The 27,546-nt window shown below is 42.1% G+C and overlaps 1 protein-coding gene across 2 annotated transcripts in view; it reads right to left on the bottom strand.

The window, feature by feature from the left end:
- Positions 1–5,576: 5,576 nt before the first annotated feature.
- stk25b (serine/threonine kinase 25b) overlaps positions 5,577–27,546 on the bottom strand; it is a 57,638-nt gene continuing 35,668 nt past the window's right edge. The window contains exons 5-11 of one of the 2 annotated variants that reach the window (XM_080185296.1): positions 27,126–27,283; positions 23,089–23,274; positions 20,233–20,378; positions 15,729–15,840; positions 12,913–12,984; positions 10,939–11,152; positions 5,577–6,235 (exon numbers count right to left, since the gene is read on the bottom strand). In XM_080185296.1, the coding sequence (XP_080041422.1) occupies positions 6,225–6,235; positions 10,939–11,152; positions 12,913–12,984; positions 15,729–15,840; positions 20,233–20,378; positions 23,089–23,274; positions 27,126–27,283 (899 nt within the window). In that variant the 3' untranslated portion in view covers positions 5,577–6,224. The remainder of the gene's footprint in view (positions 6,236–10,938; positions 11,153–12,912; positions 12,985–15,728; positions 15,841–20,232; positions 20,379–23,088; positions 23,275–27,125; positions 27,284–27,546) is intronic. The other variant, XM_080185297.1, reaches the window with a different exon arrangement.

Below are 27,546 nucleotides of genomic sequence, written 5' to 3'. Positions count from 1 at the left end.
CAACACTACAATGCCTCTAATCAGTACTTCCATCCTTTTCTAAAGATTTGGGTTAGATTTTCCCTTTCAAGACAGGAATTGAAAAATCTGACTATGTCCTAATAGGCAAACAGGCTCACGTCTGTTTGTGGGATCAATGGGCAAGTTTTGAATGAGTGCAGTCTGCTACCATAACCACCCCCCACCTCCAAACTCTCCACTGTGGCTGAAGTTCATGAGTTCTAAAGACAGAGATGCTTATGAAGTAATCAAAGTAGTTATTCAAATACCTCTTCCACAGCAACTTATAAAACATGGTAAGAGTGTCCATTATTACAAGACTATTTCTTTACACCCCAATTTACCCTACATGCCATATGGTCCCTCTCCTATTATCTCTATTCAATCCTTCTATCATCCTCTTCCTATGCTATCCCATTCCCCCACCCTCCAACCTCCTTCAACCAGTGTAAAGTTGTTGGGCTCCCTTTACCTGTTTTTTTTTTATGTCTCCTATTGCCACCAACCATTGGTACCTGCATTTATGCCACTGGCTGCAGGCTCCAGCTTCATAAGAACATAAGAAATAGGAGCAGGAGTAGGCCATCTGGCCCTTCGAGCCTGCCCCGCCATTCAATAAGATCATGGCTGATCTGTCGTGGCTCAGTTCCACTTTCCCGCCCTCTCCCCATAACCCTTAATCCCCTCTCTTATCAAAAACCCATCAACCCGCTTCTTAAAAATATTTAGCGAGGCAGCCTCCACCACTTCAACGGGCAGAGAATTCCAGAGATTCACCACCCTTTGAGTGAAGAAGTTCCTCCTCAACTCCGTTCTGAACCGCCCCCCCTTTATCTTGAGGCTGTGCCCCTAGTCCTACTGTCTTTTTTGAGCGGGAAGAGTCTTTCCACCTCTATCCTATCCATCCCATTCATCATCTTATACGTCTCAATGAGTCTCCCCTCATTCTCTCTAAAACTCTAACGAGTACAAGCCTAGTTTATTCAGCCTCTCCTCATAGTTCAACCCCCCTCAACTCCGGTATCAGCCTAGTAAACCTCCTCTGCACTCCTCCAAGGCCAAAATATCCTTGCGCAGGTGCGGCGCCCAAAACTGCTTCCCCCCGACAGACAACAAGTATTATAAATTTGATAAGGTGTCAAGTTTATTTCCTCTATTGGAAGAATCCAGAGTGAATACACTGTCACTTCGAAATTAGAGCTAACACATTCAATGATGATGTCAAGAAGCACTTCCTCACATCCAAACCAAGTGGAAATCTGGAACTCTACTTCCCATGCAGCTGCTAAGGCCAAAAGAGGCAACTGAAAATCTTAACACTGGCACTGATTAGTGTTTCATTAGGTGAGGTTTTTTTAGGTTATTCAGGGTTAGAGAACATGATGGATAAACAGTTCAGATTCATATAGGCTGTGACCAACTCAATAAAGCAAGCTGAATGGCAAAGTTCTACTTTCAATGTGATCAATTGTACTGCACGAACTGTGCTCTGGGTCCTCTATGACAGCAACATCTAGCAACAGCACCACGTACTGCAGGCATCATCCTATTTTGAAATGCAAGGCAAACTCTTTGGAGCCAAGGACAAATTGCGGAAATAAGTGCTGGATGCCCTTCCTAATAGCATTGTGGGTGCACTTGCATCACATGGACTCTAGAGGCTCACTACCATCTTCAAAGGTAAATAGGGATGGGTAATAAATGCTGGTGATGTCTGCACCCTGCGATAGAATAAAAAAGTTTGGACTATGATGTTTGTGTAAATTCAATTGATAAGGGACAGCCTATTAAGTCATTCAAATCAGAAAATAAGAAAATTGGGAATCTTAGCAGTCACTAAAACCCTATGAGATTTTAGCAAACACATTAGTGGAAGCCCAAACATGGCCTTGAGTTCCTAGGTTAGACATTCGTTCTGCTGCCTCCTTACCACTATTCAAAAACCCTGCTGCAAAGTATGCATTTGACACAGTTATGCTTATATGTCTCCCAGTAGTGCTAATACACACAGTCCATAAGTGTGAGTAGATCAGTTAGCCCATTCCATACCCTATTAGAGCTCACTTTACCCTTGCAAGGCCCAGCCCATTTTAATACCTCTACATTACTAGAGATAACTTGTTAATAAATTCCCCCCCATCTTCTTCACGTGTAATCCCAGGGAGCATAATCTATTCTTATAACCCTCTTAAATTAAAAAATATCAAATATATGACCTTTTCCACACTTCTAATAATTCTGCATTTTTCTTGCATCCTTACCTTGACCAATCTCATCCTCCCTTTGTGTCCCTAGTTAACCCTTACACTCTCTCAGTCTCTTAAATCGAAGTGATGCTGACTTGTGCATTAGCCATGGCTACACTATAGGATCCTGTTCTCCAATTACAAAAGCGCTCATTACTCTGCATTCCAGGAGCAATGAGCACCTTGTTCACTGCAGCAAAAAGTTTCAAATTCCAGGAAGCAGAAAGATCTGAGAATGAGTGACTGAATAAACTCTTCTTCCTTCCAAAAGGACACATCAACAACTAGGATAGCTTGGCTGCAGGACAAGAATCAAGACTGACGTGAGCACTAATGATATTGTTGAAAAGAGAGGCATGTTGTCAAAGCTTTTTATCTTAAACTCATCAGGACAAATGTGAGTACCAGATTCCAAACTATCTCAACAATTTATACTTCAGGGTAAAAGGGTGCTGATTGATTGGCAAGTTGGTGATGCCTCAGCCAATCACAGCCATGCTAAAAGCAACAGGAAACTATAGGATGCCCAAGCTCCCAGTTCATTAAAGGCTGCACAACAATCCTGGTAAGTGCAGCAGTGAGGAAGTCTGTATTGTTCAAGCTCTGCCTTTCAGGTCAAGATATTATCTGTGTTGTGCCTGCAGTTCAGCTGACGTTAAAGCTCCCACCACACTATTCAAACAGGACTGTTGAGCTCTTTAAGCTCAACACCATCATTCGTCAGCACCAAAATCAAAGTAACTTATCACTGTACAAATTTTCAGAATATGCATGGTAGAAACCAGGCCTATCTTGGAAGATGCTGCTTTAAAAGAAAGTCAAAACGCAGGAGACCCATTCTTATATTTTATTCTTGTCCATTACACTGTATATAAAATGTGATCCGCAGCTCCAAGAGCACGGATACCCTCCTTCACCATAAATAACTACAACCAAACCTAAACTGGATTTTAAAATAGGTAATAAATGGGTTGCAAGGACCAGATGTGCACTTGTACACTGTTAATACACGCAGTATACAAACACTGGACATACAGGAACACAATCCCCAGTTTCACTGACATGGCAATGGAGTTTTCAAAACTAGAGTTCTTTATCATCCCTCCTGCATCTATTCAAATGGCAGGTCCAATCAGGGACACAGTGAGAGGGCACAGAGTGTCAACTCATTGATGACTTGCTTTCGTCTCTCAATGAGACACAGGATTCTGAAATTGGGGACCACAGCCAGCAGGTCTTCAGACTCAGAATCCCAAAAAATAGAGAGGCTCTTATGAAAGATGAAGCCAGCAAGTGACTTTTGGAATTGTGTGTGCGCCCAATAGCCCAAACTCTAAAAACACATCAGGATGTGTTTCTCAAGATTTCTAGCTGTAACACTCGAGCACAACCTGGAGAAATGAGGCAGATAGCCCTTCACATTATCTTGTTACGGATTTGCCAAAGTCAGGCTGGAAGATCCCCGTGAGAATGCTATCCCGGCAAGTTTAGATGCTGGTCAGTTCTTTGCCCGGATCTTACCAACAGTACCTTTGGTAGATACGTTTCTTTTCCCCTTACATTACAGCTGCGATATCCTGCTCACTCCCAGGCCTTAATACTAACTCTGGCCACTCTTGGGTAATACTGTTCAAACCTTCCTTGCTAAAATTGTTATTTATGAAACGGTTGTTGAGATCCTCAACCCAACTCTCCAAATAACCTGTGACCCTCACTTATTCTATCTGGGCTCTTTCACTGTCTCTTGCTAGGTGCTACAACATGGCATTTATATCAGGCTTCTATTGTACTGACAACAATACGGCTGTTCATACTTCATGGTGGTATCATTAGTCATTTTGTTTCCCTTCCTAATGCAAGGTGTAAAAGCAAAACAATCCATTTACCTTGCCTTGCCATTGAAAGCCATTTTGTGGATCCATTCAGAATTAATACTGATCCCAAGTTATAAAACAGAATCTAAGCTGAACAGTTTCCTACTTGCACAATAAAACATTTGTGTACTTAGATATAAAATTCACAAGGGGGGGAAAGGGCGTGAAAGAGGAAATTGCTGTCAGCTACATGAAGTGAGGAAAATAAACTTCCTTTTCGATTAGATGGATTAAAAACTGCATCAATGGATCTCAAAGTTCATTTCATTAACACATCCTGCTAACGATCGCCCTATTTATTCAGTAGGAAAGTCCATGTCGATGCCACTAAGGAAACTAGCCAACAGTGGTTCAGTTGACAGACTGAAGATGCTTCCCAAGGTCTCCCAGAACACGGAGAACCATTGGCAACAGCAATTCCCTTGCTGTAAAGTGGATTATACTAACACTTCAACACGGCTCCAAATTCCTATTCTCTGGAGTACTGATAATACAAATCTGAGGGGGTGGGGGAGGGGGAGAAGTAAAACATTTTAGGAACCTCTCTTAAATTTGTCCATAAACAGTCAGAGGCATATTCTCTTTAATTGTACAGGCCATTTGCTACCACTGCTAAATGATTGGAAACTAAGAGCTCAAAGTGAGGTCTGGTACAGTGGCAGCTCCTGACTTTACCAGGCTTGGATTTCAGATATGCCATTTTAAATTTCAGTACAATCCAACCTGGGTAACAATCTGGTCCAACAGCCTTTTACTTTTGAGTAATACTCCAGACCAGATTTCCACCGGGAATTGAGATTCCCGGTCTGGAGGTATTTACCTTGGTCTCTGGCACCCAACAAGACAGAAGAAAACAAGGAAAGCGAACCTTGGCCTAATCCCCAACGGCCATGACTTTGGTCCACTGAACATGAGTATAAATTGCACCCTCTCAGGCAACCGCACCTTTCAGCATTGTGGAACTGTTCTTTAAAGAGACAGAATCGCTTCTGCAGGTCTCAATAAATTGGAGCTATTGTGGGCTCTTGTTTCTGTAATTAGAGGGCAGCTATATAGTGTTGGTTTAGACTATGATGACCATATTGTCACTGACAGTGCTTCACGTGTTTTTTTTTAAATAAAAGCTTTTTCACTCCATTCTGCATCTCATAAATCCCTTCATTCAGCCAGTTTGAGCTAGTCTTGTCAATTGATGACTGGAATCTCTTCCTGTAATTCGGGACTACTCAAGGGTCAGGTGAACGTCGCTTCAGTGCAGGGCTTTATCTAGCTGACTGCCACACTATATGAGAAACTTCCCTTGACTTGGCCAACGAGGCTGTAGTGATTAAAAGACACAGGCTTCTAATTCAAGAGGCGAGACACGTTAACTGTGCTACCAGACTGTCCTGAAGAGTGAGGAATCCTTCAAATGAAAGAGGGGTGAAGGGACTTTTGTGGGGGGGGGGGGGGGGGGGCGGGGGGGGTGGTCTGACTGATCTTAAGTCTGGAACAAGCATCACCATTAACTCCTCTAAGCTACTTTCTTAACCAAATCACTTCATTTTAGCAGCACAATTTAGTCTTGTCTTGAAAGGAGTATCTCAGGGAAGGTTATCCAACGTATAGGACCCTCTATCCTGAATGTGTATAATCCATGTTCTTGCACCCTTATACACGGTGGATTTATTTTTAAAACCATAAAAAAAAATTGACCTTTGAATTGTGAAACGAAACCTAGACAGGCAAGCAAAAGAGGTACTGTCTCTTTTTCACATAGTACGTTTCTACTAATACAGCTTGATATGCGCCATCAATTAACCTCTGTATATAAAGAAAATGTAAAAATATTATAACTTCTAATTAAAACAAAAAAAAATATCAACCCCTCGTATTTGGTGCCACCCCTCATGGCGGCAGTGTTAAAAGTAAAAGGTTTTTTTTTAGTTCTGATCCAACAGTGCGACTGAGTCTAGTCGCCATGGCCATGAAGCACAGGCATCGACAGCCACGGGCTTTCCTAACTGCAGCAGGAGGGGTGTTGTTGGGTGCTGGGTCACTGGGCACTTGGGAAACCCCCGGAGGTGCCGAGATCTTCACCGCGCTGAATTCTTGCTGGATCCACTTAGCGAATACCTGAGGGGAGGAAGGATGGAGACGAAAGAGAACAAGTCAGGAGCAGCAGTTTCAGCCCATTCAACACTTTACAGTCATAGAGGTAAACAGCACAAAAAGAGGCCCTTTGGCCCATCACGTCTGCACCGATCGTCTTCTTCTGGAGATTATAAACGGCATCCACTAGGCCCTTCCCTGCCCCAAGTGGAGGAGCTGATACTTTACCGTTCAATCGCCAGGATGGTGTCAACTGGCGTTTCAACAATGAAGAAACCACATCACTGTTAAACCTGATCCTCACCCCCTCTAATTCTGAGAGCAGACTACGTAGCTTCATTAGTCTGGGGGGACAGTTCTCCAAAATTTAATACCAGTTTCCAGATGCCACAGTAGCGTTCCAGGGCGGCACAGTAGCACAGTGGTTAGCACTGTTGCTTCACAGCTCCCGGGTCCTGGGTTCGATTCCCGGCTCAGGTCAGTGTCTGTGTGGAGTTTGCACATTCTCCTTGTGTCTGCGTGGGTTTCCTCCCACAGTCCAAAGATGTGCGGGTTAGGCTGATTGGCCATGCTAAGAAATTGCCCCTTAGTTTCTAGGGATGCGTAGGTTAGAGGGATTAGTGGTATAATATGTAAGGATATGGGGATAGGCCCTGGGTGGGATTGTGTTCAGTGCAGACTCGATGGGCCGAAGGGCCTCTTTTTGCACTGTAGGGTTCTATGATGTCACAAGAGGATTTTGTAGGGTTAACTGGACAGGGTTGCCATTGTAGTACATGGCTCCTAGGTTGATGCTGGGTGGCCTAGTGGTTTGTTGCTTGTCTAAGGATATCAGATCTTTTCCCCCTATCCCAAATGACTTATAATTAATGTGACATTTGACCTCATTTGGCTAGGCTTCAGGATTAGTTGTTCAGTAACATAACCATTGTACTGAAGAAAAGAGCCTCAACCTGTTCAACCTTTCCTAACAGCAATAATCCCTCAGTTCTGGTACTTTTTGCCCCAAATCTTATGAAATTTCCTCCAGTGCTTCAATGTCTTTTTTAATAATATGGAGTCCAGGACAGGACACCGTGCTTAGGCGTGCTATGACTAGGGTCCAATACAAGTCTCACATAACTTCTGTACCTCAGAAATAAATCCTAGTGCTTTGGTAACATTTTTAATTGTTTTGCTGACCTGAGATGCTGTGTTTAATGATTTGCTCTTTTATCCCATTGAGCTTTTTTTTAAAGCACAAGGTTATGTTCCTGTTTATCACAGTGAAATGCAACATCTCACATTTCGTTAGGTTAATACTGTTTGATCTTTGGGACAGGCCAAATAGAATATAATGATCTTTCACAATGCTATATTCTTCATGTCCTGTATGTGCCTCAAGATTATTTCACCTTCAACGTTGTCAACAGGAACCAAAAATTGCTGTTTATTTGTTTGAGGTGAACTTCCAGTGATAATGTGCAACATGTTTTTTATTATTTTAGATTGTATGTCACTATTGAACACTAAAAATAATTTAGTCTTTTAAATATGAGGTCCTTTCTGTCCAACATGCAAGTCTGATGTATTTGTTTTGCCTCCTTTTCTGATTTCCAACACTCACTCATGTCATCCCCATCTCCAAGGTGCCTACTCTACTAATCCCCCCGAATATGTGCTTCTCTCTCTACACTGTCTATTCTCAGGGTTTCTTGTCTTTTCTTTCAGTTTCCCACATGACTGAAAGATTATATACAGCAAAAGGTAAAGCCAAAGAGGAAAAATGTGAAAAACGAGTGTTGCCATAGAGTCTTACTGAGACTGTAAAACTGAGTTTTACAGCACAGCAAAAGGTCTTTCAGCCCATCCTATCTGTACCAGCCACCAAATACCTATCTATTCTAATCCCATTTTCCAGTACTTGGTCCACCATCTTGTATACTATAACATTTCATCAGCTTACCTATTCTTACACTGAGCATGACAACAGCAGCCTGGAATGAGTATTAGAGTTGAGTGCACCTGACACAAACTACAATACATGATTAATAAAGAATCTAGAAATAGGTAAAACAGAGCTGTGTAATGCCATGTATTCAGTGACCACTAACGATTCAAAGATAAATTAGCAAGGATTCACAGGATCTTAGCACTGGGTGGAATTGTTTCATTAAACATTCCCCCATTTCTACTGCACAATTGAAAACAGTCACCTAGCTTAAATTTATTTTTAAAAACTAAACTTGATTAGCTTCCATGATATCACTATCAATAATATTTCGTATAGATCAAAGCTCATGGTCAGTTCCTCATCAAAGCCAATATCTGAACAACAGAGATTGGGGCTGGTTTTCTCAGAGTAGAATTACAAAGTGGGTGCTAGAAATACTTTCCAAAAACGGACAAAGAATGTATCATATGGTTGTTACTCTATACCACCTACTTCTTACTGAACCTCAATTTTCCCCAAGGGTAATGGCCCCTGTTAAATGCCTGTCAACCATCAAGGGAATGGGTATTGTCATTTTGACAGCATGTTGTCCACCGCAGAGGGAATGGTTGAGAGGCTGCACTGACCATAAAGCCAATATATCAAATGGAGAAGACTCAAACAGAAAATGCTGGAAAATCTCAATAGCGTGGACAGCATCTGTGAGGAGAGAATAGAGTCAACGTTTTGAATCTAAATGACCCTTTGTCAGAGGTCATTTAGACTCTAAACATTGGCTCTATTTTTTCAATGAGCCTTACACTCCTGATTTTGCCTTGTAGACAAGTTTTGGGGTTGTTCCCCTTCGAAAAAAGGAAATTGAAAGGAGATTTGATTATGGTGTTCAAAATCGTGAGGAGTCTAGACCAAGTCATGAGGGAGAAATTGTTTCCATTGGCAAAAAGGTCACGAATCACAGGAGAATGGCAAAAAAAGGTGACATGAGGAGAAACGTTTTTACATTGCAAGTGGTGCTGCTGTCATTGGAATGCAGATTTTAAGGTTATAGAGATTATTGAAGCAGGCAGGAAGAGTATTTGATGAGTGGCGTTTTCTTGATTAAATCTGCTCTTGAAGAATTTTGATAAGTGTCATGAAAAATGAGAATAAGCCCTTGTTTCAGTACTTCTGCTGGTTATGTTTAAGAAAAAGTCTACAATCCCTCAGGTCCATGACAAATCAGTTCCTTAACTCATTTGTGCCTCTCACAAGAACTTTTACCAGGAGTTTGATGAATAGATGAGGAAATGAACTCTGGATGGGACTCAGTGACTGAATGTATTGAAATAGTTGTTAGTGCATCTTTTACAGAATCATAGACTCCATACTGTGCAGATAAAGGCCATTCAGCCCTTTGAGCCTGCACCAACAACAATCCACCCAGATTCTATCCCCAGAATCCCACGTATTTACCCTGCGAGTCCCCTGACGCTAAGGGGCAATTTAGCATGGCCAATCAACCTGCCTCCACATCTTTGGGCTGTGGGAGGAAACCGAAGCACCCGGAGGAAACCCACACAGACACAAGGAGAATGTGCAAACTCCACACAGACAGCAACCCAAGACCGGAATCGAACCCAGGATCCTGGCACCGTGAGGCAGCAGTGCTAACCACTGTGCCACAGTGCAGCTCGAAGTGAGTGCTTGAAATACCTCCCTTAAATGGATAAAACATATCATATGGTTGTTACTCTAACCACCTACTTCCTACCGTTAGATCTGTGTGATGGGGTAATTTTCTTTTTCATTGTTTTTATTCTTTATATATAATTTTTAAGTGAATGAACAATAAGCCCAGAATGAACTTCTGCATTGACAATAAAGTGAACTGAAACTAAATGATTAGGCCCTGGGATGCTCTGCCTGAGGATGTGGTGGAGGCAGATTCAATCAGAGCTTTGAAAATGGAATTGAATAAACAATAAGAGAGGAAAGCCTGTAAGGCTACAGCGAAAGGACTGGTGAACGCGAGTGGCCGAATTGTTCTTGCAGAGAACAGGAACAGGCAAAATGGTCCGAATGCACCTTCTGTGCTGTAATCATTCAGATCCTATATAGCACTTTCCACACCTGCGTAATATCCCAAAACGCTCGTACACGAATTACTTTTGAAAGCATTTACTGTTTTAGAGACAGACGTGAGAGCCAGTATGCAAGATCTCGTCAATAGCAAGCAAGTCATCGGTTAATCGGTTTAGTGGTGATGGCCAGGCAACACAGGCTCCTCTGCTCTCTGAATGTTGCTGTGGGATCTTTGATAACTTCTTGAGCAGGTTGAGAGTCACCTAGTTTAGGGTCACAGCAGAAAGATAGCCCCTCTGGTAATGCTACACTCTTTGGGCACAGCACTAGTTTATTTACTCAAGTCCATGTTAGTTTTGTTTCAAGAGTTGATTGTGCCATCGAGTTGGTCAAGCTGATATTACACATCTCTTCTGTCAGCTGTCTAAACCCACATAGATGAGCCTGGGCTTTGTTAATCCACCTCCCATGCTTATGTGGCTAAAACTGGCACCCTTGGCCCAACAGCAAATTGGTTTAGTGAAAATATAAAGCACCTCAAAAGCTTGAGTAGCTAAAGGCTACTGAACTGAACTGACAGGTGTTATTGAGGTTTCAGACTGGTTTGGGGAGCCAACCATCTGGTTATGTCGGGGCAGCCTTTGAACAAGACCAGAATTACTTCATACAGCTTTGTAAAGTCCCAACATATTAAAACACACCAGCTCATAAAAAGATGAAGATTCACTAATACCACAGAAAAATCCAATGCTCATTCCCTTCATCGTGTGAATGTGAGAGAGAATATGGCTTCTTTTCAGTATTTCGCACCTTCGTACTCGCTCCACCATGTGCGCTACCAGTTTATCTGAAATGCCTGGACAGGACTCCTCAGCTAGGTTAAAAGCATTCTCCAGCTCTTCAATGGCACCCAGATTCCCACCACTGACTTTGTGCTTCTCTTGTAGCTTCAGAAAAATAAAACACAACATAATTAATGTGAAACATCAAGCCACTGCCAGAGGACAAAACAGCATCAATTAACAGCTCAGAGAATGATGTTATAAGGGCAGAGAAATCCACACACCAAGGATCAGAACCCACCACATGAGGAACCGGAGAAGGGAATAACTTTCCTTGTATCACTCTGTGGCATCACACATTGACATGAAAAACTGCCTCGTCAAAAGGCTGGTTTGACAAATTTAGTTCGACATCAGCTAGTTACTGATAGAAATTTCATTACCATTGAGGACTTAATTAATTGGCATCATATGACAATGTTAATGGCACCTCAACAGCGAGGTGGGAATTGGGTGGCAAATACTCATCATCTTACTCCCCAGCCTGCTCATCAGGCACAAATCAGGAATGTGATGGAATATTCTCCATTTGCTTGGATGAATGCAGCTCCAACAACACTTGAGAAGCTCAGCACAATTCAGGATAAAGCAGCTCGCTTGATTGGCACCCCATCCACCACCACTCCCTCACTGGCACACAATGGCAGCAGTGTAGGTCATATACAAGATGCATTGCAGCAACTCACCAAAGCTTTATCGAAGGCACTTTCCATGATCTCTGCCAGCTAGAAAGACAAGGTTAGCAGATTCATGGGAACATCACCAGCTGTAAGTTCCCTTCCAAGCCACATACAGATGGTATCACTGTTCCTTCACTGCCACTGGGTCAAAATCCTGAAACTTTCTTCCAACAGCACTGGACTGTGGCAGTGCAAGAAGACAGCTCATCATCATCTTCTCAAGGGCAATCAGAGGTAGATAATAAATGCTGGCTGAGCCAGAGACACACACATCACCTGTGAACAAAGTCCACAGGTAGTTTGCCAAATAAAAGAAATAATATGATCAGATAAAATACTATTTTTGTTTCTTTTGAAGGACAGGAAATGCAAGAAACACAGAGCAGGTGTGAATGCATCTTAAGAAAAATTGGCCTGATGTCCGGGCTGCCGCTTTTCGACAGCACTACTTTCCCTTCAAGGGCAGGGCCTGCTGCCTGGCACCTCAAATAATAGCCAATCTCTATTTGTGAGTGTGATCCATGGAAGAGATCAACCAAAGCACAGACCAGTCACAGGAATTGGCCTCCTGGTGTGGGTGCCTCATTATCTTCCATGTAGCATACTTATTTGCAGCTATTTTGAGGAGGGATAGCTTTATTTGAACACATTGAAAATCCATTAAATGGGGGTAGTGCATTACACATTGTTTTCATTAGGGGTTGGATACAACTCCAGTTCAGACAGAAGGGATCAATGGGAAGGAGCAGATTACAACAATGTTCTTTTACTTCTGCAGCTGAGGCACGATTGCAGCCCATGCTTGTGGGATGAAAGCATGTTCTCTCTCTCTACGGACTGTGAAGGTATCGATGAAATCTGGACTTTGATCTCAGTCCATTCAGGACTCCCTAAGGGGACAAGCCACCTTTTGATTAAGTTTTGTTCATGCTAGAACTCCTGAAGGTTCTCACACCATACAAATAATTGGGCATAGGGAGCGGGGAGAAAAGGGGGAAGGATGGATTTAGAAATGTCAGTAAACTGTTACTCAACCCACTTATTCAGTCAATATTCTACTGATATTAATCAATGAAGAAATAATTCCTTGTTCTCCGTGCTTACATTAGTTGTCTTTAGAAGTATTTCAGCTGATATGAACACACAGGCACAAACACATTTGGTCACATACATTGGCTGCATTACCTCTCTGAACATGGGGTTGACCAGCGTCATCAAGCACTTTGATTTTGGCTGTCGTTTCATGGGTTCCAAGGGCTTCATTAAAACAAAATAGCAAATAATAAACAAACTCAAGCAATACTTCTCGACTCTGAACTCATCCACTCTAGCACATCTCATCTCAGTTTACTCATACAGTTAGCACCTCTCTAAAATGTCCTCATGAGCTCTAAACATGCTGTTTTTCTTCCCCCTCACAATGACACTGCTTTAAAACAAATGAAACTCATTCATTTGTTTGAGGTTGCCTTCTTGATATAAGCTACAGCAGTGATGGGCAGCACTGGCTAGTGAGTGGTCGAAATTGAGTGCTCCCCCCTCCAACCCTTTCATCTCAGTAGGGCGCAAGATTGAAATCAGGCTTGTTCACTAACCATGGCCCATGAATAGGACTAAATACATTTAACTTGAGCCGAATATTTCGTAACTAGTTATAGAAAATGCCTAATCATTTATATATGAATACAATTATCAACTTCAAATGGTAAAAATGAAAAAGATTTACACTTTGGATACTGAAGGAGGGCACGACTTGCACAGTCAATGCTATGTGCGATCAGCACACATCTCACTTCAGTTGCCCTTGCTTTGCGTATGCATCACTTTGCTCATACCAGTAGGAAAAAAATTGCATGGATGACGATCAGTGGAATGTGGCACCCATATGCGGGAAATGACAACAAAAGATCTCGTGGGCTGCAGTCAGAACCCAGATGGGCTGCATGTGGCTCAGAATATACTGTTTTTGGATTGCTTAAGAGGTAATCACAACTGTCACAATCATAATCGTTATAATTTGAACTTTGCCACTTATTTTAAATTGCCCTCAATCTTCACCCTATCCAGCATCCTTGAAGCACTGACTTTTTGATGTGAATTTGACGTCTCTCAAGTCAATGCCCATCATTCTCGTCACTCAAAGCTCAAATTTCACCAATCCCAGTTTACACAGCATTGAAGCTGCCAGAGTCAAAGTCATAAATGACTAGTTTCCAAGCTGAATCTACTCTTCCCTAACCAATTGTAGCTCGAGCAATTCCACAGATGATTCCTTTTCCTGAAGTTCCCAGAGGTTTATCCTTCCTCATCTATTTACTGTCCCTTGGTGACATCATCCAATGAAATGTGATTAGCTTCCACAAGCACACTAGCAAAGAACTCTACCTTGATCTCAAGATCACTTCTCTTGACCTCTTTACTTGGTGTTATCAGACTCCTCTTCCAGCATCCAGTCCTGGGTGGTGTGTTTTTCACTACTTCAATAGTGATAAGACAGAAGCCATCACTTTCCATCACAAACTCCATATTCAAACTATTGATTCCATTCCCTCCATTTGTGTTCTCCAAGTTGAACAAGAAATGAGACTATTTTCAACCATGACATCCTTTGTGCAATCGGAGCGCCTGACCACAGTGGCAGTGATTAACAGTGCCAGGGACTTGGGTTCGATTCCCAGCTTGGGTGACTACATGGAGTCTGCACATTCTCCCTGTGTCTGTGTGGGTTTTCTCCAGTTTCCTCCCACAGTCTGATTAGGTTGGTTAGGTGCATTGGCCATGCTAAATTCTCCCTCAGTGTACCTGAACAGGGGCTGGAGTGTGGCGACTAGGGGATTTTCAGAGTAACTTCAATGCAGTGTTAATGTAAGCCTACTTGTTACTAATAAATAAACTTTACTTTTACTTTGACGATGTTTCCTCTCCAAGACCAACTCTGCGGCTTATTTCCCATCTGTCCTTACCACAGCCTCAGCTCACCTGCTCCCGAAACTCTCCTCCATGGTTTTGTCAGCTCCAGTCACAATGACTCCAATGCTCTCCTTCCTGGGTATGTCCTGCATACACTGTAAATTTCAGTACTTACAAAATTCCATTGCCAGAATGCCAATATCCTGTCCTTCATGAAGCTGCACTTACCATTACTGGAATCTTCACTGATCTGCACTGGCTCCTTGTCCCCCGGTTAAAAATTCACATCATGTTTAATCCCTTTGTTGCTTTTTCCTCCCATATTTCTACAACCTCTTTCGGTCCTGTTATGTTTCTGTCCAATCCTGAATTCCCCATTCCTCTGGTTCTCTCCCTTTGTGCTTTGCCGTTTTCTATGTGGCTGTATCTAAGGTGCCTAGGCCACAAGCTCTGAGCTTCCATTCTCAGTCCTTCCATCTTTCTCTCCTGTTTTGAGACCATGCTTTAAACGCATATTTATGGCCAAATGTTTAGCTGCCCCTCCCAATACCCTCATACTTTAGTGTCCATTTTTATCTAATTACACTTCTGTGACATTTGACCCTGGGGCGCTTTTCTACATTGAAAGCGCCGCGAGTTGGGTCAGTTTGCACATAAGGTGCCTATGTTTAGTGGGTTTTAAAGAACAGACGAATGGAGTGGGAACTTATAAAAAACTTTACAGTAACTGCGACAAAATATAGTCATGAAAACGTGAGTGATGTGGGCTTTTCGGTTACATTATTTCCAAATTGCAGTCTTTTATCTCTGGCACTTGGATATGAAATATGACAGAGTGTCAAGCAAGAAGAACTTTGCTCCTGTAACGGTGATTGCCCAATTCTCCTGTGTTTTGCCTAAAGTGTGAAGATGAAAATGTACTTCATTACTTTTCATCCTATTATAGCAATGGGAGCACAGGGATTTCTGGGAGTAGTACATCCTGCAAGCCCTCATAACAAAGAGTACATCACTACTGGAAAGTACCTGGGCTGCATATTACAACAATGCTAGTGAGAGGGTGGTGGTAGTAGACAAGTGCACAGACTCACCTTCTGAGAACTTGGAACAGGCATTCCATTCTGAAGCTTGCTTAAGGTGCTGGGACGTACAGTGGGGAAAGTCCAAACTGGGCACTGATCCCGTTCATCTGGATCAGCCTCCCTGCACACAGACAGTCAGTAACTTGAACGTGTTCAGATCTACCAATACAAGGCTCTTCAGTTTACATTTATGGATTAGTTTCATTGTTTCTAGTCCTTCACACATCCCTGCTGTTCCCCCTACCCACCTAAGAAAGCTTTGTTGCTGAACCCAGTGTATCAACACATTATGATCCTTGGCTAAGGTCCCGCTTCACACCAAAGGCAATTATGGGCATAACAGCACTCATGGGGGCTTTTAAAGTCCAAATGGTCAAGTCACTGTATCTGAATCAAACAATTTTCGGTCAATGGTGAGGCTGTTGATGCGAGATCAAGTACTACACAATCAGCCACAGAACCCAGTAGTTAGGGAAGAAGCATCCAAAAGAGTTGGGTGCCTAGCTGTCGTTCAGCTATTGGCAGTGCAATTGTCAATGATGGGCGAGGATGGAATGGGATTTGGCTGCAATGCGCTTCACAGTTGGACAAGCTCGTCCACATTCTTTGTCCATGTTTATATGGAATGGATGGATGCTGGAACAGTCCTCAATTAAGGAAGACAACACCTTCTGGTGGAAGGAGGAGTAAAGTAGTGAAGGAAATAGTTTGAATCAAAAAGAATCTGCAGTAACGTCAGTACTGAACTGACCAATCTACTAGAGTGAGGGCAGTAATGATGGCAACTTTGCTGTGACTGCAGGAGCACAGCTAATTCTAAAGTTGTGAAGGGCATCTTTTTCTCCCCATTTTCATTTTCCCCTATTTCATTTTCTTGATGGCAGTATTTAGTCTCTTAGGTGTCAAATCACCTCCAAGGACTTCTCAACTTAATGATATTAACAAGGTAGCTAACCCATGGTAGGGAATGGGGGTAAACACAGGTCAAGTACAATTTTGGTCATACACATCCTCTTTTTCAGCAAGTATCATTGCACTAGGCAGTACATAAGAATCAGAAATGAAAACAGAAAATGCTGGGTAAACTCAGGTCTGGCAGCATCTGTGGACAGAGAGAAACAGAGTTAAGGTTTTGCATCTAAATGATCCTTCTACACATCCAAAACATTAACTCTGTTTCTCTCTACAGATATTCCTAGGCCTGCTGAGTTTACCAGCATTTTCTGTTTTCATTTCAAATTTACAGCATTTGCAGTTTTTGCTTTTACATAAGAATCAGCGTTCATTTTAGTTTAAAATGTCTCGTTGCAACCAATTTTCACCCACCCTATAGTTCAATTAATTCAGTAGGCTAGGATACTTAGAATGAATTTTCCCACTTATGGGCTCAATGTTATATATAGTGCTGCTGCCTTTATGTATTGAATCATAAGGACAGCTACAGAACAATCTCTGGTGCTCATTCATACTCATTGCATTATTTTCTTATATGCAGAGAATAACATACCTAGATGGGAAACAGTTTGTGCAATGAACAACGATTAGCATATGAGAGATGCAGTCATTGATTCTTTAAAAAAATTCCCTGTTTAATAACAGCTGGGGGATTGTGCAAGATGGATCATGTATCTATGATAGGAAAACAGACACACAGTGGAGCTGCAGAGAGAGTCTGTATTTTATAAAAGGGAATTAAGATTAGCATGGTCTGGATGAACAATCTAATTGGTGAGTTAGAGGGCCTGTTCGATAGCACTGTTAGCCCTGCCATTAAAAGACCAGCTTTTTCAATCCTTCCTGATAATTCTACCTCTCGGCCTAAACTAATGCTTTTAAGTTTATTCCGTAACTTCTCCAGTATCTCTATAAAATGCTTTATGCCTTTGTAACATAGAGACCATTGCTGAAATCTTGTAACAGGTTTCCTGTGGATGATGAGTCAGGGAAAGGATGTGTATATAGTTTGAATCATGTTGAGATCAAAAAGGAGGTGGTATTGGGGTTCTTCAGAATCATTAAGGTAGACAAGGCCTCAGAATACTAAGAGAGGCAAGGGAGGAAATTGCTGAGGCCTTGAGAGAAAGCTTTGTATCCTCACTGGCTACAGGTGAGGTCCCAGAGGATTGGAGAATAGCCAATGTTGTTCCTTTGTTCAGCAAGAATAATTCAGGCCGGTGAGCCTTACATCAGTGGTAGGGAAATTATTGGAGAGGATTCTTTGAGACAGGATTTATTCCCACTTGGAAATAAGTGGACATATTAGTGAGAAGCAACATGGTTTTGTGAGGGGACGGTTGTGTCTCACGAACTTGATTGGGTTTTTCGAAAAAGTGACAAAGATGGTTGATGAGGGTGGGCAGTGGATGTTGTCTACATGGGCTTCAGTGAGGCCTTTGACAAGGTCCCTCATGGCAGACTGGTGTGGAAGATGACATCGCATGGATTCAGAGGTGAGCTGGCAAGGTGGATACAAAACTGGCTTGGTCGAAGAAGACAGAGGGTAGCAGTGGAAGGATGCATTTCTGAATGGAGGGCTGTGACAAGTGGCATTCCTCAGGGATTAGTGCTGGGACCTCTGCTGTTTGTAATATATACATAAATGATTTGGAGGAAAATGTAACTAGCTTGATTAATAAGTTTGTGGACAACACAAAGATTGGTGGATTTGCGGATAGCAACGAGGACCATCAGAGAAAACAGCGGGATATAGATCGGTGGGAGACTTGGACGGAGAGATAGTAGATGGAGTTTAATCCGGACAAATGTGAGGTAATGCATTTTGGAAGATCTAATACAGATAGGAAATATACAGTAAATGACAGAACCTGTAAGAGTGCTAACAGGCAAAGGGATCTGGGAGTACAGGTACACAGGTCACTGAAAGTGGCAATGCAGGTAGAAAAAGTATTCAAGGTGGCAGACGGCATGCTTGCCTTCATCAGCCTGGGCACTGAGTTTAAAAATTGGCAAGTCGTGTTGCAGCTTTATAGAACCTTAGTTAGGCCTGCAGTTGGAATATAATGTTCAATTCTGGTTGCCATATTACCAGAAGGATGTGGAGGCTTTGGAGAGGGTACAGAAAAGATTTACCAGGATGTTGCCTGGCGGAGGACAGTAGCTATGAGGAGAGGTTGGAGAAACTTGGTTTGTTCTCACTGGAATGACGAGATTGGAGGGTGACCTGATAGAAGTCTACAAGGTTATAAGGGGCATGGACAGATGGATAGCCAGAAGCTTTTTTCCAGGCTGGAAGAGTCAATTACTAAGGGGCACAGGTTGAAAGTGCAAGGGGCAAGGTTTAAAGGAGATGTACAAGGCAGATTTTTCACAGAGTAGTGGGTGCCTGGAACCCGTTGCCGGGGAGGTAGTGGAAGTGGATATGGTACCGCCTTTAAGGGGTGTCTTGACAAATACATGAATAAGATGAGAATAGAAGGATATGGTCCCCGGAAGGTAGGGGTTTTAGTTAAGTCGAGCAGCATGGTTGGTGTAGGTGTGGAGGGCTGAAGGGCCTGCTTCTGTGCTGTAATTTTCTTTGTTCTGTAGTAAGGATTTCAATGGGAAACCCCGTTGACAATGCCTCCAAACACGCCACAGAGAGGGAGAAAAATCCCACCAGAATAATGGGCAATACTCAAACTCTGGGCTAACCAAGGTTCTACATACTTTTTTAAAAAATTCTTTCATGGGATGTGGGCATTGCTGACAAGGCCAGCATTTGTTGCCCATTCCTAATCACATTTGATATGAATGATTCGTTAGGCCATTAAGCGTCAACTACATTTCTGTCAGCCTGCAGTAATATATAGGCCTGACGAGGTAAGGATGACAGATTTCCCTCCACAAAGGGCATCAGTGAACCAGACGCGTTTTTAATGGCAATCGGTGATAGTTTCATGGTCACCATCACTGAGGCCAACTTTATAATCCCATCTTTTAATCTAAATTCCACCAGCTGTCATGGTGGGATTTGAATCCTTGGCCCCAGAGTATTGGCCTTGGCCTCTTGGTTACTAGTGCAGTGACATTATCATTATGCCACCATCTCTCTTAAGCTCAACATATTTGTTGCTTTTCAAATCAATTCCTCTAAAAGTGTGGGTCAGTATTTACTACTTCTACCACCTGGCACTTGTCTGTATTGAGATTTGCCATTTACATGCCCATTCTGCAGGTTTTGATACAGATACTGTTGCATGTTGAAATGGTAAAGATGAGCTTGTTGAAGGCAGCAACACAGTTTGCACTGAGACTTGTAACAATACAAAAGAAAATTCTGATACAAAAGGAATGGATTATGGGGAAAAAATAAAATTTAGCTGTCTGGATAATCAAAGCGACAAGAAACTGAAATTAATGCAAAGCAAATGGACCCTAAAATAATAATGGCTGAACAGTAATAGCACTTTCAGGTTAGACCGAATACTGGTCCACATGTTCCAACTGTATTGTGCTTTGGTCAGTCAGGCAGATGCTACCCCACACCTCCACCCCAGGAAGGCTGCCAACTTACAGGTCTGAGTCTTCAGAGCTAGACTCTTCACCATGACCCTCAGACTTCCAGCGCTTGTAGCGATCAATCAGCTCTGTTAAGTAGGAAGTTTTCTTTGTGTAGCGCTGAATATATTTGTGCTTGAGAAGTTCTTTTGCTGTTGGCCGCTAGAATGTGAAGAAACAGAAGCTGCAGTCAAGTTTTACAGTTCCGTGGAATAGTTTCAAAATTCTCAATTAAATTTCACTTTCAATATTCCCTCTCCAGCCAACTGGTTTCTCACTGTCAAGGTGCACATCCTCACTGTGTTTCCATTCTTCTGGATGCACCTTCTTTTACATTTTGCACATCCTGAGTCCAGTAAATTTAGATCGCTGGATCTAACTTATTTCGTGTTTGATGCCAAGATGTGTTTTAGTTCCACCTTGAAAAATATTCTTAAAAGGAAGAGAAGATCCACAGAGAATAAGTTTTGTTCAGGACACTCTGCCAAATACACTACGTGACCCCCTGCAGAGTTACTGAGGAACAGTCCGAGTCTTTACTGATGAACTGGAATGGAGTTTAACGTGGCCCGTCCTTTTAAAAGGTATTGACTGTCAAAATGGGCACAGCCCGAGATTGAATGCTCCCATTTTTCAGGATAAGGCTAGTGTATCAAAATTTGGATAAGAACGAGCAGGAAATGATCATCTTTCTTTCACACTTGTTATATATTTTTGGTCCTTTCAAGACAGCATCTAGCGTTTGATAATGTGAGATTAGAAGACTTGTATACAGCTTAACTAAAAACAATACTCATACCTGTCAATTCTCCTCTTCCTTATTAGATAAAGCAGTTTTTTCTTTAAGTGATTACTTTCTACCTTTGTACTATATCAATAATATTATACAAAAAAGCTCTTTCCAGTCACATTCCAAAAAGGAAAAACTCTCAGACACACCCACCATTCCTTTGCGCCATTCCTTTCCTGTTCACCTGTTAAATATAAAATCTTCAGAACAGTACATACTTCATTGCAACAACTTCACCTGTCCTTCCATAAACATTCTGGACCGAGAGACCCCCTCTCCCTGAAAAGTCAAATGGCTCATCTTATGGCTCCACTAGGAATAGGCAACACGTATACAAGAGGGAATCCATATCTAATGCATTAAATGTAGAGAGAGTAGAAAAAGAGAGGGAGAGGAAGAATAAGAGTAGTTATTGGCGAGGGAGGGATACCCTTCCAATGCCCCCATAACAGGGTGAGTATAAGTTGCGGTAGATGTGGAGTAGAAAGGGTATGGCTATAATTTTGGCTCTGCTGGAAAATATATCTCTCGTGCCTAGTGCACTCCAATTTCAAATGGATGATTAGACACCACAGTCCACGATTCTTTCTGTTGATTTCATTTTTCAATATATTACATAGTTTTTCTGTTAGCTTTAATTTCTCTTGCAATTTTTTGTGTTCTCTTTTCACATCCTTTATTGATTTTCATAGCTACTCCAGCCTCCCATGTTTCCTTGATTTTTGTTTTAAGGCGGCTTCTTTCTTTTGGCTTGATACTGCCTTTTTTTTAAAACCTCATTTTAAGGAACACTGTTGCTTAACCACCCAACTTGAACCACTGACAAAGAATCAATTTAGGAGACCCAATAGTACAAGAGACTATCTCGATCCAACAAAAGATAGTGTTCAGAATCAGAACAAACTGAATGAGTGCAACATGCCATGCAGACAAGTAACTGGAGCACTGCAGCATACTTGTGATAAGATGAACAGTGGGAGAGGACTGGATAGTTTGACAGGAAGGTTAGGGGTCATAGAAGCAGATCTCAGCTCCTCATTCCTATGTAGTAACACCGTTAGGAAAGTACACATGCATGGGAACTGGTGAGTTGAGTACTGGATACTCCCACTGTGATAGTCATTTGGGTAAGTAGTAGAGGACTGCCCAGTACTTGTGGAACCGAGTCAACTGTCAGTTGAAAAATGGACAGAAAAATAACCTTCCATAAGCAAGCTTCATCATGGTGACTATTTGCACTTGAACTATTGCCCCTACCCAATTTTTCTAATATAATCCACATCCTCTTTGTTTCTTTAACAAACTTTCACCGGTATTCCCCTCATTAAAAACCTCCACATCACTGCAAATCACAGCACCACTTTTTCATTATTCCCGAACTTTAAGTCAACAAAAATGTGGCTGTTCAGACATTTCTCTATTTAAGCCCTCCTGCGGTTAACACCTCCTTGCATCAGCCTTGGCTCAGTGGCAATACTCTTGTTGCAGAGTCAGGAGGTTGGGATTCAAGCTGCACTCATCTCGGCCGACAACTGTGTGTAATGTTGAGAGAGTACTGCACTGTTGGATCTGCCATCTTTAAGATAGCCGTTAAAACTTAAATTGAATCAGGAAATGCTGGAAAGACTAAACAGGTCTGGCAATATCTGTGAAGAGACAGAAAGCATTACGAGTCCAATAGGATTCTTCATTGAGACTTCTTTAATCTGAGTCTGCTTGAACCATCTTTCTGTCTCAGGTAGATGTGCAGAATCTCAGCACCACTTGAAGACAATTTCCTCCCATGTTCTAGCTAATATTTCACTCTCAATGAGTGTCACTAAAACATTAGTTGGCCAGTTAACCCACTGCTGGACATCAGGGCTTGCTGTATGCAAATTGGCTTCACTGCAACAGTGATTACACTTCAAGTAATTCAGTAACCAACTGGCAAGATTTTGGACATCTTGAAGACATGAAAAATGCCATATAAACACAAGTTATTTCTATCATTGTTCATAATAAGTGAAGAGACATCAACAGCTACATTGAAACTCTGGGCTATATGTACATCTTGCTACAAAATAAAGCCCTTTCACTTACGAATTTGGGATCCTTGTTTAAGCAGGCTTCTACAAACTCTTTGAAGGGCTTGCTGTGGTTTCCTTCCAGAGTTGGGGGGTTGTTCTTAGGAATCAGGAAAAGGACTCGCATTGGGTGAAGCTCTGAATTAGGAGGTTCGCCCTTTGCTAATTCAATTGCAGTTATTCCAAGGGACCAGATATCTGCCTGAAAGTGAACAAGTTAGAGAATTAGAAACTATATCCTGAATATAAACAACAAGTTTTCAACAGAACTCCTTCAATTTCCTCCATTATAAGTCAACTCAAAAGGTACAATACAAATATGAAGTTAGCAAAATTACTTTGGTTACCATCACCAGTTTATTCTTCTTGGTGAATGTTTCCACTTGTAAAGCTAATGGTGCTGTAAAGGCAGGGAGGTGTCTCACTGCACCTTCCCATTTATTGCCTAATTAAAAACATGATTGGTGCTGTTTTCAAGACTTCTCTGAACTTTTAAAATAGTGACAGTCTGTAGAAATCCTGTGGAAGCACGAATGGCATGGGATCTCAAAATCTACCAACGACCATGTCATTCTGGCTTGCTAAAGCAACAATTGCATTACAGTCACTAAATTCCTGTATTAGATCTGTCAGATACCAAATTCAAAGCACACACCATTACTTTCAGATTGAGCTCTGGGTAGAGAGTAAAAGATTTCTTTTACTGCTGTTCCTGCTCCTTTCTACTTTTTTTGCCATCAAACAAATATAAACTCTAGCCAAAAGGGCTGATGATTGTAAACCTGAGCCCATGATGTGGGAGCTCAGTTAGCTCTCCTAACCTTTGTTTCTTCCTTTCTCAATTTGCAAGAAAATAATCAATTGTTTTTTAATGGCGAGGAAGATATTTGGCCAGTTTGAGCAGTTCCTAAAACTGTTCATTTGCACAGACGCCATTTCAAAACTCTTTCGTCACCTACTGGTTTCAATCAGCAGCAAAAGAAAAGCAAAGGGTAAATGAGGTAACTTTTATAGTGACCCAGTTATAACTATTACATTACCTGCTAGATGGATGAACAACACAAGCAATCATGACAGAGGGAGAGAAACATCACAGATACACTCTGCAACCAAAGTGTGAAAACCAAATATAGGAGAGAATGTATGTTTGGGAGGGAGTGAGAAAACACACTATAGATAGTCAATGGGAAAGAGAAAAGTAAAACCAGACACATGCATAAGCAGGGAAAGGAGGGGTGGGATGAAAGAAGCAGATTCATGCACGTGCAGAGATTACATTCTTGGTGTGATAGACAAATTAGGTGGCTGTGTACAAGTTACAGAACATAAAATAAAACTAATTTTACTTCAGAGCATTAGGATTTTGGTCTGAGTTGGATTAAAACCCACGACCCATAAGTGACCCACTGATCAGAACTCCATTGGATTGCTCCCACATAAGAACATAAGAAATAGGAGCAGGAGAAGGCCATCTAGCCCTTAGAGCCTGCCCCGCCATTCAATAAGATCATGGCTGATCTGAAGTGGATCAGTTCCACTTTCCCGCTTTCTCCCCATAACCCTTAACTCCCTTGTCTGTCAAAAACCTATCTACCTGTGTCTTAAATATATTTAGCGAGGTAGCCTCCACCACTTCAATGGGCAGAGAATTCCAGAGATTCACCACCCTTTGAGTGAAGTTCCTCCTCCACGCCATTCTAAACTGCACCCGCACCCCCCCCTCCTTATCTTGAGGTTGTGCCCTCTAGTCCTGCTGTCTTTTGAGCGGGAAGAATCTCTCTACCTCTACCCTATCCATCCCTTTCATTATCTCATATGTCTCTTAAGATCCCCCCTCATCCTTCCAAACTCCAATGAGTACAGATCCAGTCTATTTAGTCTCTCTTCATAGTCTAACCCCCTCATCTACCACTGTTCAAGAAATCAGATTTCAATGCAGCTCATTATGATGTGCTCATTCATTTCTGATTAAACATTCTTTTCTTCAGTATGAGGTTTATTTTTTCCACGGGGTAATTGCAGAAGTAGAAAATTCAGGATTTAGATATTGATACCAAACTGGAAATGAGCAGATAAAATAGAGATGGTGTTTGGCTAGATTTGAAATTGGTCATACCATTATTATTATTTAGTATTGATAAACGCAACGATGAGACTGGAGAAGGGAATTAAACAGAAAGATAGTTGAGGATACAACACAAGAGGCATGTCTGTGGGCTGGAGGCAGAGAATTCTGTAACCTTAAGTATAGTGTGGAACAACAGTGCAGAAACCAAGATAATCTTAGAATGTACAGGCAGAGGACATACAATTCCATGAAGTGCTTTTGCACTTTTTCTGAAACGAGTAAGGCCATATAAATAGTATTACTCAGAATGTCACCCTGAATGGGGGAGGTAGTGGAAGCGACATTTAAGGGGCAGCTTGACAAATGCGTGAATAGGATGGGAATAGAGGGATATGGTCCCCGGAAGGATAGGGGGTTTTAGTTAAGTCAGGCAGCATGGTTGTGCAGGCTTGGAGGGCCAAAGGGCCTGTTCCTGTGCTGTAGTTTTCTTTGTTCTTTGAATTTGGCAAGATTTATCATGATGGCATTCTACAATTGCAGTCAGGGAACTGCAGATTGTATAGCAAAGGATGACTAACATGATGCTTACGATTAGGTATCTGGGCTACAAGGATAGACGAGAGGAACTGAAGTGTTCACGATGCTAACAGGAGCAAACAAACTCAGGAGGAAGAAATGTGAATAAGTTAGATCTAATTACATCAGACAGATGAATCTGTGAAATGGACTGTAATCAGGGCAGAAAGGTGCAGGGGCTGATAGCGTACCTGTGAAAGTTAAAGAATGGATATTTGGTGAGGAATGTAATTGGTGAGTTTGAAATTAAAATGGCTAAAGAACTGATCTGACAGGCTACATTGACTCCTTCATAGCGAGGGGGATTGAATATAAAAGTAGGGAGGTCTTGCTGCAGCTGTATAGGGCACTGGTGAGGCTGCAGCTGGAGTACTGTGTGCAGTTTTGGTCGCCCTATTTACGCAAGGATATTTTGGCCTTGGAGGGAGTGCAGAGGAGGTTTACTAGGCTGATACCGGAGTTGACGGGGTTGAGCTATGAGGAGAGGCTGAATAAACTAGGCTTGTACTCGTTAGAGTTTAGAAGAATGAGGGGAGATCTCATTGAGACGTATAAGATGATGAATGGGATGGATAGGATAGAGATGGAGAGGCTCTTCCCGCTCAGAAAGGACAGTAGGACTAGGGGGCACAGCCTCAAGATAAAGGGGGGGGCGGTTTAGAACGGAGTTGAGGAGGAACTTCTTCACTCAAAGGGTGGTGAATCTCTGGAATTCTCTGCCCGTTGAGGTGGTGGAGGCTGCCTTGCTAAATATTTTTAAGACGCGGGTTGATAGGTTTTTGATAAGCGAGGGGATTAAGGGTTATGGGGAGAGGGCGGGAATGTAGAACTGAGACACGACAGATCAGCCATGATCTTATTGAATGGCGGGGCAGGCTCAAAGGGCTGGATGGCCTACTCCTGCTCCTATTTCTTATGTTCTTATGCCCCGAACTTTCATAAATAAACATATGTTTGCAGGTTTCTCTCTTTCTGTGTTTCCATATGGCACTGCCAGAGTAAACAGAACTTGCCTCCATACAAAGTGGTTATTGGCTCAAGTCTCAGAATGGATGAATCTTACAGCGCCCACCCCTTTCTCCCCGCACTCTTCTTGCCACAACCATTCCTACTCTACTGGTGAGTTCATTCCTATCTCCAAACAGAACACTGTAGGAAAGCATCAAGTAGGTTTAGGAAGGAGGTTTTGGAGTTGGAACAGATACCATTCAAATGTTGTTCTTTGACTGGTATACCCTGCATTCAAAATGCCAGACATTACTTGTGCTTGCAAGTCAATGTGTATTTTTCAGTTTATGCATGATGCTGGTGAGTGTTTTGTTGAATGTGAGCAACAAAGTGCGTGAACCCGAGAGCAAGACAGAACCCAAATCTGCAGAGACTGAACTGATGTGTGGTTGCTCACTCACTTTGAAGTCGTATGCAGACTGCTTGATGACTTCTGGTGCCATCCAGAAGGGCGTTCCCACAAAAGTGTTTCTCTTTATCTGTGTATCTGTTAATTGGCCGGCAACCCCAAAGTCTGCAAGCTTCACGTCGCCTTGCTCTGATAGTAATACATTAGCAGCTGTGGAGACATGACAAACAGAACATCAAGATCAACTGCTTTCTATTGCAGCCACTGTATCCCTGCTTCAGATAATGTGTGAAGATGACTGAGTGCACCAGTAGATTGGGAAGAAAACAAAGGATCCTAAACAGGGCAGAAATAGCTGAAATGTGGATGGGAAAGGGAAGGAATTACAAACAGGCTTTTTTAGGATTGGTGGATTTCATTCATGAGTATATTCATTCCCACCTATAGTCGGGAGATCAATAAAGGAAAACAAA

This window comes from Carcharhinus amblyrhynchos, chromosome 3 (assembly GCF_965287045.1).
Source record: "Carcharhinus amblyrhynchos chromosome 3, sCarAmb.v2.hapA, whole genome shotgun sequence".
In the NCBI taxonomy this organism is placed as follows: domain Eukaryota; kingdom Metazoa; phylum Chordata; class Chondrichthyes; order Carcharhiniformes; family Carcharhinidae; genus Carcharhinus; species Carcharhinus amblyrhynchos.
The sequence above is the reverse complement of the archived record's forward strand: the minus strand, read 5'-3'. Positions and strand labels throughout refer to the sequence as shown.